At 36.4% G+C, this 14,628-nt stretch overlaps 2 protein-coding genes across 3 annotated transcripts; both read right to left on the bottom strand.

Moving 5' to 3' along the window:
- Nucleotides 1–5,524: 5,524 nt before the first annotated feature.
- PDLP2 (plasmodesmata-located protein 2) lies at nucleotides 5,525–7,617 on the bottom strand. Of its 2 annotated transcripts, XM_012973372.2 has the most exons (3): nucleotides 6,481–7,617; nucleotides 5,901–6,014; nucleotides 5,525–5,828 (listed from the first exon to the last, which is right to left on the bottom strand). In XM_012973372.2, the coding sequence occupies exons 1-3, from the start codon at nucleotides 7,265–7,267 to the stop codon at nucleotides 5,821–5,823; spliced, it is 909 nt and encodes a 302-aa protein (XP_012828826.2). In that variant the 5' UTR covers nucleotides 7,268–7,617; the 3' UTR covers nucleotides 5,525–5,820. The 2 variants fall into 2 exon arrangements, with proteins under 2 accessions (XP_012828826.2, XP_088676858.1); XM_088820732.1 differs by lacking the exon at nucleotides 5,525–5,828 and having other exon boundaries at nucleotides 5,893–6,014; nucleotides 6,481–7,404.
- A 2,709-nt stretch (nucleotides 7,618–10,326) lies between these two features.
- Nucleotides 10,327–14,624, bottom strand: LOC105950056 (uncharacterized). Its single transcript, XM_012973380.2, has 5 exons — nucleotides 14,084–14,624; nucleotides 13,861–13,964; nucleotides 11,559–11,662; nucleotides 10,858–10,912; nucleotides 10,327–10,606 (listed from the first exon to the last, which is right to left on the bottom strand). Exons 1-5 carry the CDS (start codon nucleotides 14,171–14,173, stop codon nucleotides 10,477–10,479), a joined length of 483 nt encoding a protein of 160 aa, XP_012828834.1. The 5' UTR covers nucleotides 14,174–14,624; the 3' UTR covers nucleotides 10,327–10,476.
- Nucleotides 14,625–14,628: the final 4 nt, after the last annotated feature.

Genomic DNA, 14,628 nt, shown 5'->3' with positions numbered 1-14,628 from the left:
TATATGATATATGTTAGTGGATGATGGTATGAGTTTCGTTAATGTCAAAAGCCATTTTTTTTTGTATTGAAAAATAGAAAAAAGAAAGAGAGAGGAAAAAACGGAAATTTGGAGGAAATAGAGGAGAGAAATCAGAGGGTTGAATAAAAAAAAATGAAAATTGATCGTTTCAAATTGAGCGTGGAATAAAATCGACTACTTTTTCATTTTGTTTTAGGGAAGTTCACGTTCAGCCATGTGTATGTGTGCGTAGTAAGTGATTATTTATGTAGGTCTACCGTTCGAAACTACATAGTGTATTTCACTAGGTGTAGGATCTCATAAATCGTGTCTTAGGTTGTTCAGAGATTTGCATGCCATAAGTAGTGTTGATAGTCGTGAAAAGTTGTGAGAGCCAGCCGTTTGGTCGTCGTATAATTTGAAATAATCGTCAATTTTTTTTATTTTTTGTTTTTCCTCCATCACTAAGTTTTGAAAAACCAACGATTAAATATTGGCCAAATTAAATATGAATGAACGTTGAGGTAATTGTGTTTTTAATTAATTAAAGGGTATTTAAATTCATATATATATATATATATACAAGTATACCTAATAGAGAAATGATGGTGTAATAAGAAATATTGGGAATGAAATAAATATTTGTATATGTAAGTCAAACATCAATGACAATTTTATTTAATTTCCAATAGGAGTATAATTGTAATTTATTCTTGGATGTAGTTCAATCCTATTGGCCTTACAAGAATTCCATATCCATTGTTCTTATTTGTATCATTTGTAAAAATGTCTCATTGCCTCAATCTATCCAAGTTCCGTCGCCGGAGGGAGGCGCCGCCCCAGCTCCACCCCAGCCCACTAGTCCAACTGGCCACCGCGCCGGAAAATCTGCCACCCAAGATACTGAAAAAGCTAAACGACGACAACGGTAGCCCCCCGACGTTCGAATCGCTCCCGAGGTTCGGGCCACTCTACGGCGAAGACGAAAAAATCTTCGCGTCCATGAAGAAGGACGCGTGGAAACTCGTCAAAGAGAAATCAGGAGCCGCCGACAGTTTCGTAACCAAAGAGACCTACTTCTCCGCCATGGGAAGAGTCGAACAGGACGCAAGAAACAGTTACGACGACCCCTCGGTCGACCTAATGACTGGATCCCGGTTCCGGAAGATGATGATCGTCGACGGATGCTTCTTCCTCCACCTGGCGCTGCTGCTCCTAGGAGCCGCCGACCGTTTGGGCTACCCCGTCGGCCACGGCGTCTTCGGCAGAGGCCGAAGCAAAGGCGACGTCAAGCACTGGATCAAGGCGATGACATTCGTCGGTAATCAAATCCCAATTGTAGTACTCAAGGAACTCATGAAGCAGACATTCTTCCAGCAAGTAGTTACAAGCCAACGCAAATGGGACGAGCCGAACGGAATATTCCGACGGGCCTTGTACGATTTTCTCATTTTCCAGGCGCCGTCGCCCAAATCAGGACGACGAATAACAATTGACTTACTCCATAGCCTCCAGGGCCTGGTTCTCGGGCCCGACCTAACAGACGACGACGAAGATATCGACCTGGAATCCGATACTATTACAACTGTGGTGGTGAATATCGACGACGACGGGGGGCAAGGGTTTCTGAGCGCCACCCATATGGAACGTGTTGGCATCCGGCTGAAGAAACAAACACGCGGGGGAACCAAAGGCATCAAATTCACCACAAACATTTTCGGGGCAACGCTTTACCTACCCGGTTTCGTGGTGGACGACGACACGGACCTGGTGTTCCGGAGCCTGATAGACTACGAGAAACGACACGTGTCGTCATCGAACAGGCCGCTTGAGGTGATGTCTTACCTGCGGCTGATGAAAGACCTGGTTCGATCCCCGGAGGACATACGGCTGCTCGAGAAACGAGGGATCGTTACAACGTGCGATCTCAGGCATAAGGAGAAGCTGCTGAGAATACTGGGGTGGAAGCTCCACGGTAACTGCATCACACCGGAACTCGACACCGTCAGGCTGCTTACGAGGCATTACTCCAGCCCCGCGGTGTGGGGGAATCTGATACGATATATATTTAATATATCGTATATTTATTCATTAGTTATTATTTAATTATTTAATATATATTATTTAAGTATTAATTTAGTTAGAGCCGTAGGTTTAATGATTATAGGATAGATATTAAGTATTTTATTAGTTTAGGTAATTATCTTTCCTAGTTAGATTAGGATTCTAGGGTTTTATTCTCTTTAAATAGTCGTACTGTGCTAGGGTTTTAGAATGCAGAGAGAAATATTAAATAATAGATCTTACGTTTCGTAGGAAATATTTATGATACACAAGAGATCGCATCAATTGGTATCAGAGATTATATCAAAGCTAAGCTGGAGCAAAGTTGAGATCACATCAAAACTTTGTGAAAATCATGATGTCCGAAACAAGACGGTTAGAGCGATTGGAGAAATCCGTAGAGAGATTACGGATTGATTTTCAGAAATTGCTCGAACAAAGTCACAGACGACGTCAACACCAACACAAAAGTCGAAGGGACCGCCGCCCATTACCGCCAACGCCACCGCCGCTGCCGCTGCCGAGCCTATCGCCGGAGGAAGAGGAAGAGGACGACGATGAATTTTTCAAAGAGCCACCGCCGCCGCCGCTGCCGAGCCTATCGCCGGAAGAAGAGGAAGAGGACGACGATGACTTTTTCGAAGAACTCCAATTTTTTGTGAGTTCGCCAGAAGAAGAGGAATCAGATTCAACTGAGATGAAGTGGGACGAAGAGCCGAAAGAAGAAGAATCGGAGTCAACCGAGATAAAGTGGGACGAAGACGAGAAATTAACCAGAGAGGAGAGCGAAGAGTTACTATGGATATTGGGAGATTTCCATGGTGTTCAAAAGAAAGGAGAAGAAGAACCGATGGTCAGTTTGGAGGAGACAAAATCTACAAAGACGATTGAAAAAGTTTATTTATCGGGAAAAAGATTGGATATTTTCGCTAAAGTAGCCTTTGGAATTTCGATGGATCAGCATGAACAATGTATTAAAAAGCTCGGTCGTTCATCGTGTTTTTCGGAGTAAATCGTGAAGCAAGTCAATGAAGTCAAACATAGGTGGAAACGCAAAGGAGAGGGATCAAATTGACTCGAACCTTGAGGACAAGGTTCATTTCAAGAGGGGTGGTTTGATACGATATATATTTAATATATCGTATATTTATTCATTAGTTATTATTTAATTATTTAATATATATTATTTAAGTATTAATTTAGTTAGAGCCGTAGGTTTAATGATTATAGGATAGATATTAAGTATTTTATTAGTTTAGGTAATTATCTTTCCTAGTTAGATTAGGATTCTAGGGTTTTATTCTCTTTAAATAGTCGTACTGTGCTAGGGTTTTAGAATGCAGAGAGAAATATTAAATAATAGATCTTACGTTTCGTAGGAAATATTTATGATACACAAGAGATCGCATCAGAATCTCAAGAACTTTCTCGGCATCGTTATCAGCTTCTTCGTCAGCTTCGCGCTCATGTTCGGGCTCACTTCCCTACAAACTTTCTACGCTGCTTACGAACATTATCACAAAAACAGTACCGATCATCATTGATTAATCTGTACGTCCATGTAGGGTTATTAACAAATTTTTTGATTTTTTTTTTTTGGTTCGACCTTAATTTTGTTGTTGTTAATTAAATTAACAATTAATGATTACAAATAAATAAAAACGGCTAGTTATTCGAGCATTAGCGGAGCCAGGGTTTGAAGTCCGGGGGCGAATGCATTAACAAAAGTTTTGAGGGGATCGTTAATGTTATTATACACAAAAAGAAATTATATTTATATATATATTAATAAAGATTTGAGAACTGTTGTGGGGGTATGGCCCCCAGTCCTATGCTGGCTCCTTCACTATGGGCGAGGCCATCAGGAACCTCCTCATCGAAACACATTCTCTTGAAGCGTTACAGTACCGTTTCTCTCGAGGAAGCTGTCGATGTCGTCGCCGGCGGTGGCGGCTATTGGTCCGGTGGGTTCCTCGTTTTGGATATTGGAAAGGATTTGATGTGATGTTGTGGAAGATGTAATTGAGTCAAGAATTATGGTTATCCATTAAGTTTGTGTAGTTGCATTCACATTTTAGTAGTTAATGACATTTGTTGTACCTATTTTTACTCTTCTCAATTCAACCCTTCGAATAAATCATAAATTTTATTTTGGGTAAATTACACCTACACTTCTAAGGTATAATAAAATAATTTTAAGGTCTCTGTACTGTCGGTAATTACAATTACCCTTGAAATATTGTTAGAATCCCTAACATAATAATGCATTGAATAAGTTATTTCGTTATGGTTGTAACGGACTATTAGTTTTATACAGTGGTGGAGGTGATATGGTTCTCCTAACATTTTTTAAATATTTATTATTTTATATTGGGTAAATTACAACCACCCACTAAGGTATGGTCAATTTACGAAAAAACCTCTCTTGTTTGGATAGTTACATCTACCCCTCAACTATGATTTTTTCTTACATCTCCACCCTTATAGTGTCAAATTCAACATAATCATCTAGATTTCGTGAAATGTACTCTAGTTTGTACTCGTTTTGTGTAAAAATACAGTTTCTGATACACCACAATCTGATATATACAAGCCAAAAAACACATATTATGATCATCCTGCTTCAAAATGTGGAGTTCGAATGAGATAAAACGGGTACAAAAGTGATAATATTCCATATAATCTCAAAGATTCCACTAAATTTAAAACCGCAAGGGTGGACGTGTAAGAAGATTTGTAGTTGAGGGGTGGTTGTAATTACCCAAACAAGAGGGGGGTTTTCGTAATTTGACCATACATCATGGGTGGTTGTAATTTACCCTTTTATATAAGATTTATAAATTTTCGTTTATCGTAGCATTAACGGAGGGAAACAAATATAATGCATATCAGTCCCCAGGACATGAACTCTTTGCTCCGGTAATTGTTTCAGGGATGACGATATAGTTACCAATACCACATGGACCTTAACATTATTTTAGCATACCTCATGGTGTAGGTGTAATTTACCCTTTTTAATTTTATAGGTTTTGACTTTTGAGTAAAGATAACGGCGTTTGCCACGGGCCCACATAACGGAATTATGAGGTGTGTTGCAAACACACCTCTCAATCACGAAACATACCAATTAAAGGGTGTTTTTGCGACACACCCCATAATTCAGTGGTGCAAAATAAACTTTGTCCTTTAAAATTTTAAAAGATACTCAAATACAGAGAAATTCATTTCTTCTATCATTACTTCATTAGTTCCTCCAAAACCTGCATTTGTGGGAATAGAGAAAAGAGCCGATGAATCTTGAAATACACTGACACCCCTTTTGTTGACCATTTTGTTAATTGCATTTAAGTCAAATGTTTGACTTAACCAAAGCCCAAAAAATACATACACTATACATACAAAACACACACACGCAGAGGAGTGTGCTTTTCTACCCTCAAAAGCATAAAAAACTTTGAAGAAGATGAAAGAAATATTCCAAGACAAAACTAAAAACAGAGTTCACATGCCAAATAGGACAAACAAAAAAAAAAGAAAGGCTAAAAAATAATTAGGGTTGTATTCTCTACTCAAAACTAGTGGTCATAACTTCTTTCTCTTCTCTAACTTATCTCTACTACCCGAAAAAAAATTAAAAATAAAAAAAGAAAGAAGAAATTGTTCTTGAATTTCCGACCAGTAATAACACGATAAATACATTGTTGTGGTTGAATTCGGAATCGGACAATGCTCGATGTGGAGTTCAGTTGCTCTCGTTCAATAATCTGCAAAAAATCGAAACACATCGTTACAATATGTAGGAAAACGCACGTTGAAGCGGAGGGAATATTAATTACCGTCTTTCTTCTTCAATAAACCTCTTGCAAAGAGAAGGCAAATGACCAAAAACCCAACTCCGGCTGCCCCTCCTAATATTATCGCCACTGTTTTCCCCGTGTTCGGTCCCGACCCTATCGTTTAATCAAAGCACAAGTTACGATTTTTAATAAATTCAAGATTATTAATACAAATAAATCGGGAGAGAAGGCCAAGCAAATCGATCCACCCCAGACAATTATCTTGTTTAAAATGTCGAATCTTAAAAATCGACGTATAAAAACATCTCCCTTATCGAATATGCATTCGTCTAAAGCTAACCAAGAAATAATACTTACTCGCTCCCGTTTCTTGTAAGTGTCGTTTAGGTTAGATGTGAACCAATCAAGAAAGCTAATTTAAACAATCTTGATTTTAAACGGGAAAAACCGTTCTTATTTGACAAAATTACCCGTCATTCTTGTTATCTTCATTGAAATTGTAAAATCAAAGTTGGACAAAACACTCAATTTGTATCAGTATCAGTAGTATTAGTGTTACAAAATTTCAAGAACGAAAAAAAAAATGCATCATAAAGCAAAGCAAAAGAAGTACTAATACCTGAAGAAGAAGAAGGAGCCGAAAACGAGGGAGAAGACGATCTTTTCGGAACCCCATTCGGATAATAAGTGTAACCAATGTAGCACTTGTGGAGATAAATTTGTCCGGCGACGGAGTTCCCGCACTCAACCTGCGCTCTCTGCACCGCACTCTTCACACACTCCACGCAGTCGGCGGCTCCCACATCCCCCTCGCACTGCCCCAGCGCGTAAACCGCCTCGTAGCTCGTCGCGAAGAACCCGCCGGCGGCGCCGCCGATCCCGTTCTCGAGGGTGGACAGGGCGGTGTCCCTCCGCTCCTCGAACCCGGCTCCGGCGGCGGCGTTCGCCCCGCCGCAGCTCTTGTACAGCATTTCCATCCCAGATATCTGGGCGAACCCGGAAACCTCGTACATCATGTAGCAGCCGAGGAGCTGGATTCTCGCGGCGATTTGCTTGCCGCAGAGCTTGTCGGTGAGAACCGGCAACCGGCTGACGCAGGTGTAGCAGTCGACGTTAGTTAGGTCGCCGCGGCATTGGAAGAGGCCGGTGATTGTGGTCTGGCCGCCGCCGGCGGTGGTCTTGAAGAACTTCGCCTTCGACGACTGGGCGACGAGCGTGCCGAAGAGGGAAGACAGCGCCTGCGAGTAAACCCCTGTCGGATCTGATAAGGACTGCTTCGAACAACCCTTGTACACTAATGTAGTGTAGTCTGCTGCAGATGTGGATTTCTTGGGAAGTTCGAAAATGGCGGAAACCAGCAGGAAAACAGACAAGAACCAAATGGGGTTTCTTCTGGGCAAACCCATTGGTCGGAATTCTTGATGAATCAAAGCATTTTTTTTTTTTTTTTTTTTTAAGGATTCTTGATTCTTGATTCTTGATAAGATTTTCTTGATGGTTTTTTTTTTTTTTTTTTCTTGGGAGATGGTTTTTATTGGTGTTGAGATTTAATTTCTTGGTTTCCACCACTTTATTTTTATTTTTTTTTCACTCGAGGAAAATAAAAAATAAAAAATAAAAAATAAAAAATAAAAAGGGGGGTGGGGAGGGGGGCCTCGATTTTAGGTTTTGGTGTGGTACTCCATTTGGGGGAGTTCACTTTATTATGTTGAGAAAGATGAGTGATGTTTGTCTATCTATGGGTTTTTGCTCAGGTGAAGAAGAGGGCATCTTTTCTTCCTCTGTATAAATAGAGCTGTACGAATTACTTTTAAAATATATATATATTTTACTATTTTTCATTTTTCTCTATAAATTTTAGGTTAAATTATGTAAAAAACTGAAGTTAGGTTAAATAACGAGAAAAAAAACACCCCCACCTATCCATAATAACCAAAATCCCCCTCTGGTTAACAGTTGGTCGAGTTTTTTAACAGAGAATGTGTACAGTCTATCTATTATACCTTCCGTTAAATAGGTGAGGGATAAATGAAAATATCTGAAATTGTGTAAAGTCTATTCCCTAGAATCAAAAAGAATCCGTAAAAAGTCACAATGCAAGGGATTGGCGTATGACGGAAACAAACCTCAGGGGATTTTTGGTACTTAGTAACTACAAATATGTGGGGGTATTTTTCGTTATTTAGCCTAAGTTCAGGGAATTTTTGTAATTTACCGTATATTTTATAATATATTTATATTGAAGGTAAATTACGATCACCTTAAGGTAGTGTCAAATTACGAAGAAAAAAAAAAAAAAAAAACTCATGTTTGCTCTCAACTATGCATCTTCTTACACGTTCACCCTTACGGTGTCAATTTTAGTGGAATCTTCTAGATTATGTGGAATATTCTCTAGTTTGTACCCGTTTTACCTCATTCGAGGTACGCATTTTGAAACATGATCAAAAGTTGTATCTCATTGCTTGTAATTATCAGATTGTGCTATATCAGAAACTGCATTTTTGCACAAAATGAGTACAAACTACAGAGCATTCCACGGAATTTAGAAGATTATATTGAATTTAACACCATAAGGGTGGATGTGTAAGAAGATCCATAGTTGAGGGATATGGTCTTAATTATCCAAATATCAAAGATTGTTTCATAATTTAATCTTATCTAATGAGTGGCCATAATTTACCGTAAAATTTAATATTTGAGGAGAATGGGATTTTTTTTAAATAAAAATATTCAAAAGTGGAGGAAAACATTCTTCACTGGCTGTAGCTTGTGGGGAAGAAACTAAATATAAAATTAAAAAAAAAATGGGGAGTTCCTAAGTGGTTTGACCAAAGTACTTAGATTATTACTATTTATAATTGGTACTCAGAATATTTGTCTTATTGATTGTTGTGTTGTATTAAAAAAATCAATAATACATTAATTATAATGAATAAAAAATAGGAAGTGGCCAAAATAATTTTATAGATCATATTAGAGTTGTAGATTGATTAATAATTTAGAACAAAATAATTTCTCAATTAAAGCTAGAAATAATTAATTTGACAGTGAGGGGAGTTGTATTTAATTTGAATAACTGGCACTGTGACAATTAATTAATTAATTAATTTATTATATTTTAGAAGCCACAGTTAAATAAAACTGTACAAAAAATCTTGACTGACACAAACAAGAGAAAGGTGATAGTATTTATTATTTAATTAAGACTAGGAAATAGGAAATTGGAATTTAATATTATTACACATTAAATAGTATTAGATGCCATGGCAAGATTGCTTCATCCAATGAGGCTATTTTAAATTAAGAGCGGGAATTTTAAATTTATTCAACATTATAATGTACTGTAGTACACCTCATTGGACACGTCACCAATTAAATCTTCAATTACCTATCAATCAGGTTGATGAAGCCTGAATGGTCCTAACAATAATAATGAATTGAAATGGGCTTTGGGGATAAAGAGGAGTCCGAAACGAAGGAAAGCTCGATCGAGAAAAAGTTCAGCTGACCTAAAAGACCTGTCAAAAAAGAGTGTCGATGAAGGTTTTTTCGGTGTTAGCACTCAAACGGTCCAATTCAGTCGGGTAAATTGGGAAATGATATATCTCTTAGAGAAGTAAATAATGGTGTATTGAATGCAATATATGAAGAAAAAGAACATATGTTTCACTGTGTTTCACGGTTGTATTTATACATGTCATGTGGATGAGTCTGATGGGACCCCTATCTTATCAAGATACGATGCACGTGCAGGGTGTGTTGACTCCGTTGCGAGTTCATTTTACCTACTGAGACCTGGGTCGCTCCGAGATTGCTCTTTAAATGCCATAAACGTGCTCGTTGTTGGTTAAAGCCTTTTTTCAGTCCACGTCCAAATGCAGACTTTTTGCCCGTGTTTCAAACTTTAAGTTGAATGTAGTCACACTCACAACTTACACATACTCCATATGTGGAACTATTTAGTAGGTTTTAAAAGTTGTAATGGATGAGACGACTACGAGTCTGGGCCGCCCTTACACTTTATGTAGACCTTTGGACAATTCGACCCGTATCTCCTATTTATATTTCTGCTTATTCTTTGTTTAACTTTATTTATATTTTACATCTTAATAGGCGTTTACTTTCAAGATAAATAAAATACGGATATTTTTGAAGAAAGTATATATATTTATTAATCAATTGAATGCATTACGTCTAGAGGAAAAGATCAAATGTCCAAGGGACCAAAACAAAAAGGAAATAGTTGGAAATATGGAGTTCACAAATTTTCTTGTATATTCTTGTTATTAAGTAAATGACATTAGACACTAAAAACAAATAATAATAAAAAATAAAAAAAAGGCCTAGCATTTTTCATATAATGCAGAAATAATTAGTAACACCAGCAAATTATATATATATATATATATATATATGACGAAAACAACTAAAATTCAGATAAATAACCGGAAAAACACTCCGATTCGCCACGGTAGAGCATTAGTTAGTTCCTTAAGTAAGAGCTCGTTAAATAACTAGCTTAAAAAAGTTCATAATTCAAAACAAAGATTTAAAATTCATAATCCAATCAATTAAACAACAAGATCCAGATTTAAATCGAGCACATTACTAATTAATTGCCTTGGGTCGGAGACTTCCCGTTTGAAGTACTTGTTGTTGGGGTTTCTGCTGAAGGACCCGACTCTTTGCTAATCAACGCGTCGAAAGTCGCTGGATCTAAATAAGACTGGTACGGAGGCAACCTATACAAACAATTTGTAAAATTAGGCCTTGTTCGATTTTCAAGATAGTAATAACAGACGAGATCAAATTATGTAATCCTATAAATATAATTAGACTTGGGAGAGGTCCAATAGTTAATAAGATAAGAGCTCGTTTTTCAATAATTGCAAGTCAGCCAGAAAAACAATTATTGCACTAATCGAATAACGATTATGTATCGAAAAATAAAGAAGAGGGTTTTGTAATGTGTAAAGAGACTTATATTGTGTACCTGCTAGCTGTGATAGTTTGTCCGTCTATGTTCATTTTCACATCGAATATATTGCCTGCAAGAGTGGAAAATATAATTAATTATATGATGTAAAAGTTATAGGATAATATTTCCGATATATCAGTTTTTGTCTAGCTTTTTTATGGTGCTAATTAACTAGCTAGGGGTGAAAATCGGACCGATCAGATCGGACTTGGCACTTGCAGAAAAATTCCACTTTTATTGGAAGTGAAAAACTAATACAAATTATGTTCTAAAAAAATCAGAAAAATCGGAGATCGGAATTTCGGAAATTGGAATTAAACTTGTTCAAAAATCGTAAATTTTCGGATCGGATTCGGTGGAATTCGGAATTTCCAAAAATTTTCAGACATCTATAATATAAAATACATAACAAAATTGAATTTTCGGTAGTATTTTTAATTTAAAATCGGATCGGAAATCAGAATCTAGTATGTATGTATTCCAATTCCGTTCCAAATAAAATCGAAAGAATCAGAATCGGGACTTTTGGAATTTGGAATGAAAAAATGTTGTTCCAAAATCGGGAATATTCGGATCAAAATCGGCGGAATTAAAAAATTTAGTTCCGATTTCCACCCCCTAGTTCTAACAGAGGTACAAATAGCAAACGCAGAAGAAGAAAACAAGGAAAGAAAAGTCAAGAACCTGATCTAAAATCAATTATAAAGACTTTTTACCTCCAAAAATATTCTTGTCTGAGAAATACTTTGACATCAGATATTGTCTGAATTCAGCCTCGTATCTCTTGAATTTCTCGATATGTTCTTCACTGTCCATAATGCTGCAGAAAAACCAAGAAGACTGTTAAAAAACATGCTCCACAAAAAAAAAAATCGAAACAATAAGAAACATAAAAGGGTAAATTAGCACGACAATCGAATTAGTAAAAAAACTGATATAGAAGGCACAGAGGACTTCTATAATCAAACATTATACCGATAAATATTATTTTATAAAAACTCATTACAAACTTCGGTTTTTCAGACAGCTTCTTTGATCGGAGAATTTAGAATAGAATGTTTCTAATGCGTTTTTTTTTTCTACAAAAACATCTACAACACCAATCAATATTTAAGATTTGAGTTGATAAATCGCCATTTCTGATTTCAAGCAGAAAAGGAGAAAACTAATAAAAGCAGTCAAATCCAAGACAAACAAGAGCCAAGATTCAAAATCATCTTCAATAATGATTCCTTTTAAGAAACCACCTTTAAAATAAAATTAAAAAAGAGGAAGAAATGCGGCAGAAGATCGAGGAGGAAAATAATTAATCCCTAACGAGTGGCGATAAAAATTCTTCTTGGAAAAATGGAACAGAGAATAGACATAGAAAATTAGATCAATACCCGATTCGGTACATCAAATTAAAAGCAAATATTCGTAACGTTGCATAGAGAAGTTGATGAGTTATTTTACCTGCGGCGGATAGGCAAACGAGAAAACCCTAAAGAACACTAGAATTGCCTAGAAATGAAGAAGAAAGGTGGCGAAAAATAAATTTTATGACTCCACCAAAATACACTTGTACTTCAAATAGTAAGAAACGTGTCACTGCACATTTCTTGCAGAAAGTACAAAAATGACCCTCGTTTTGTGTCAAGTCATAGACGTTCAGTGATGGCATATCCGTCATATATCGACGACTCTCCGTAAAGTCCGGAATTTTCCAATTTTAACTTTTCGGGGATTTTAATAGGGGTGGATTTTCTTTTTCTTTTTCTTTTTTTATTACCAAAATACCCTACTGAGCCATACCGATTTTCTACCGAAATTGATATACAACAACTATTGCTACTATGCCGATATCCTTTTACCCTCGAGAATAAATATCTTACATTGTCCTCAATTCCTAGAAACAACTGCATATTATAACGACTGAGTATAGTTTGTGAACCCAGCTGCTTCCTTCGATTTCAAAGAAATTTCTAGTGTATCTTTCCCATGAAGTATTTCCACTTTTTATCCTTCAACACAAATCTTGAAAACTTTTGTTTACGAAGGAGGAAAGAAAACGTATTTAAAAACAATCAAAAGAAAAAATAAAAATACTATTCATCGTGATCACGAGAGCCTGAAATTTGTTACCAACATTAAGCTTCATTTTATAATCACAAAGAAGTTAAGCAACAAGCCGTAAAATCTTTCGAGATCTTCTAGAAAGAAAAAAAAATGAAACAAACATAATTTACTTTTATTTAATATCACTTCCGATATAGGTCAATTTATTTACAAGCCAATCACCGAGACAATTGCCACATGCACGTATTTAAGCAATAATGATGTGTGCCCCACGCAAAATCCGAAGTCATATTGAAATTATTTAAATCGCATTCAATAAAATACTACCGAAGCAAATGCCACAATCGTATTAAAAGACACAGCCAGAATTTATTTCGTTTCTCTTTCTTTTGTTTATAACAAACAGTTCAGTTATTCACTTACTGCATACACACTAAATGCATCACGAGTAATCATAAACTAAACAACTATTTACGTAAGCTAGTATCCAGTAGTGAAAACATAATCTAACGCAGCTACACATGAACACTAGATTTTGCATAGATTTTCAACCGTTTTTTCTCCGAAAATCATATGCAAAATCATTGCTCAATGCATAAAACTATTTACGTATGTTCAACTCATTACGTTCCTTAGCTACTAACTACAACTTTAACCTTATAGAAACACTTAAACAAATGAGTCATCATTACATTCAACTTTAAAAAAATGCCCTCGGGCATCAAAAAAACTTCCAATTAAAATGCTATTCAATTTCCTAAATCAAGGTTTTTATTGATTTATTTATTTTATTTTTTGGAAAAACATACAAGAAAAACAATCTATCCATCCATTTACGAAAAGCATGCTAATCTTGCACGAAAACAAATTCAAGTCGCGTGAAAGCCCTAGCATGCATCTAATTGAAAGATAAAAAATTGATGCGAGATCATGAAAATAAATGGTATGGAAATAACTCACTCAATTGGTTCTTCCTTGGGTTCTGTTTTCACCTCCTTAGAATCATCCATTGGTTCTGTTTTAACCTCATTCGGCGGCGGCTCCATGATTTCACTTGAAACATCCTAAGAAAAACCCCAAACAAAAGGGGGTGAAAAAGCAAATTTAATCAAAACCCTCATAATTTTCAGTGATCACACAAATCACAATTACCAACTCTAAATAAATAAATAAAAGAGGGAACCTGTGGTTGTTCTTGTTTGACTGCATCAGGGAGACTGGTGGAGCACTGGGAGTTGGTGGCAGAGTTCGGCGATGAAGCGGCGGCCGCCATTGGAGAGGGTTTCCTGATTTTTTTTTTTTTTTTTTTTTGAGGAATTCAGGAGAACGCAATTCGTTGAATGACCTTGTTATATGAAATTCATCGAATAAATTTGTTTCCCTAATTGGAAGAAAATCGTCTGCAATAAATGCAATTTGGGCAAATTTAATCGATAAATAGTTTCCCAAAACAAATAAATTAAGAAGAAATTAATCAGTATTTATAGGCAAGTTTTCTATACTTCCGAAGTGAGGAGCACACTTTTTATGCTGCTGAGTGTTGGTGGGTAGTGGGTACCTGGCGCCAAAGTAGAGACACAACACTATGGTCGAAATCGGACGGATTACATCGGAAATTAAACTTTCAAAAATTAAAATGAAAAATTTTATTCCAAAATTGAAAAAAAAAAATTTGATAGGAATAGGAATAAGCGGGGATTTTGTAGAACCTACACATAGTGAAATACA

The sequence above is a fragment of the Erythranthe guttata genome, chromosome 7, assembly GCF_056151865.1.
Source record: "Erythranthe guttata isolate IM_541 chromosome 7, IM_541, whole genome shotgun sequence".
Taxonomy (NCBI): Eukaryota; Viridiplantae; Streptophyta; class Magnoliopsida; order Lamiales; family Phrymaceae; genus Erythranthe; species Erythranthe guttata.
This window is presented reverse-complemented; position numbering and strand designations above follow the sequence as displayed.

Coding starts and splice junctions, on each gene's coding strand:
- LOC105950056 (XM_012973380.2), bottom strand. CDS start 14,173: ATGGCGGCCGCCGCTTCATCGCCGAACTCTGCCACCAACTCCCAGTGC. Junction 13,965..14,083: donor TCAAACAAGAACAACCACAG/GTTCCCTCTTTT, acceptor GGTTTTTCTTAG/GATGTTTCAAGTGAAATCAT. Junction 10,913..11,558: donor AGACAAGAATATTTTTGGAG/GTAAAAAGTCTT, acceptor CCACTCTTGCAG/GCAATATATTCGATGTGAAA.
- PDLP2 (XM_012973372.2), bottom strand. CDS start 7,267: ATGGGTTTGCCCAGAAGAAACCCCATTTGGTTCTTGTCTGTTTTCCTG. Junction 6,015..6,480: donor GGCTCCTTCTTCTTCTTCAG/GTATTAGTACTT, acceptor ATTAAACGATAG/GGTCGGGACCGAACACGGGG.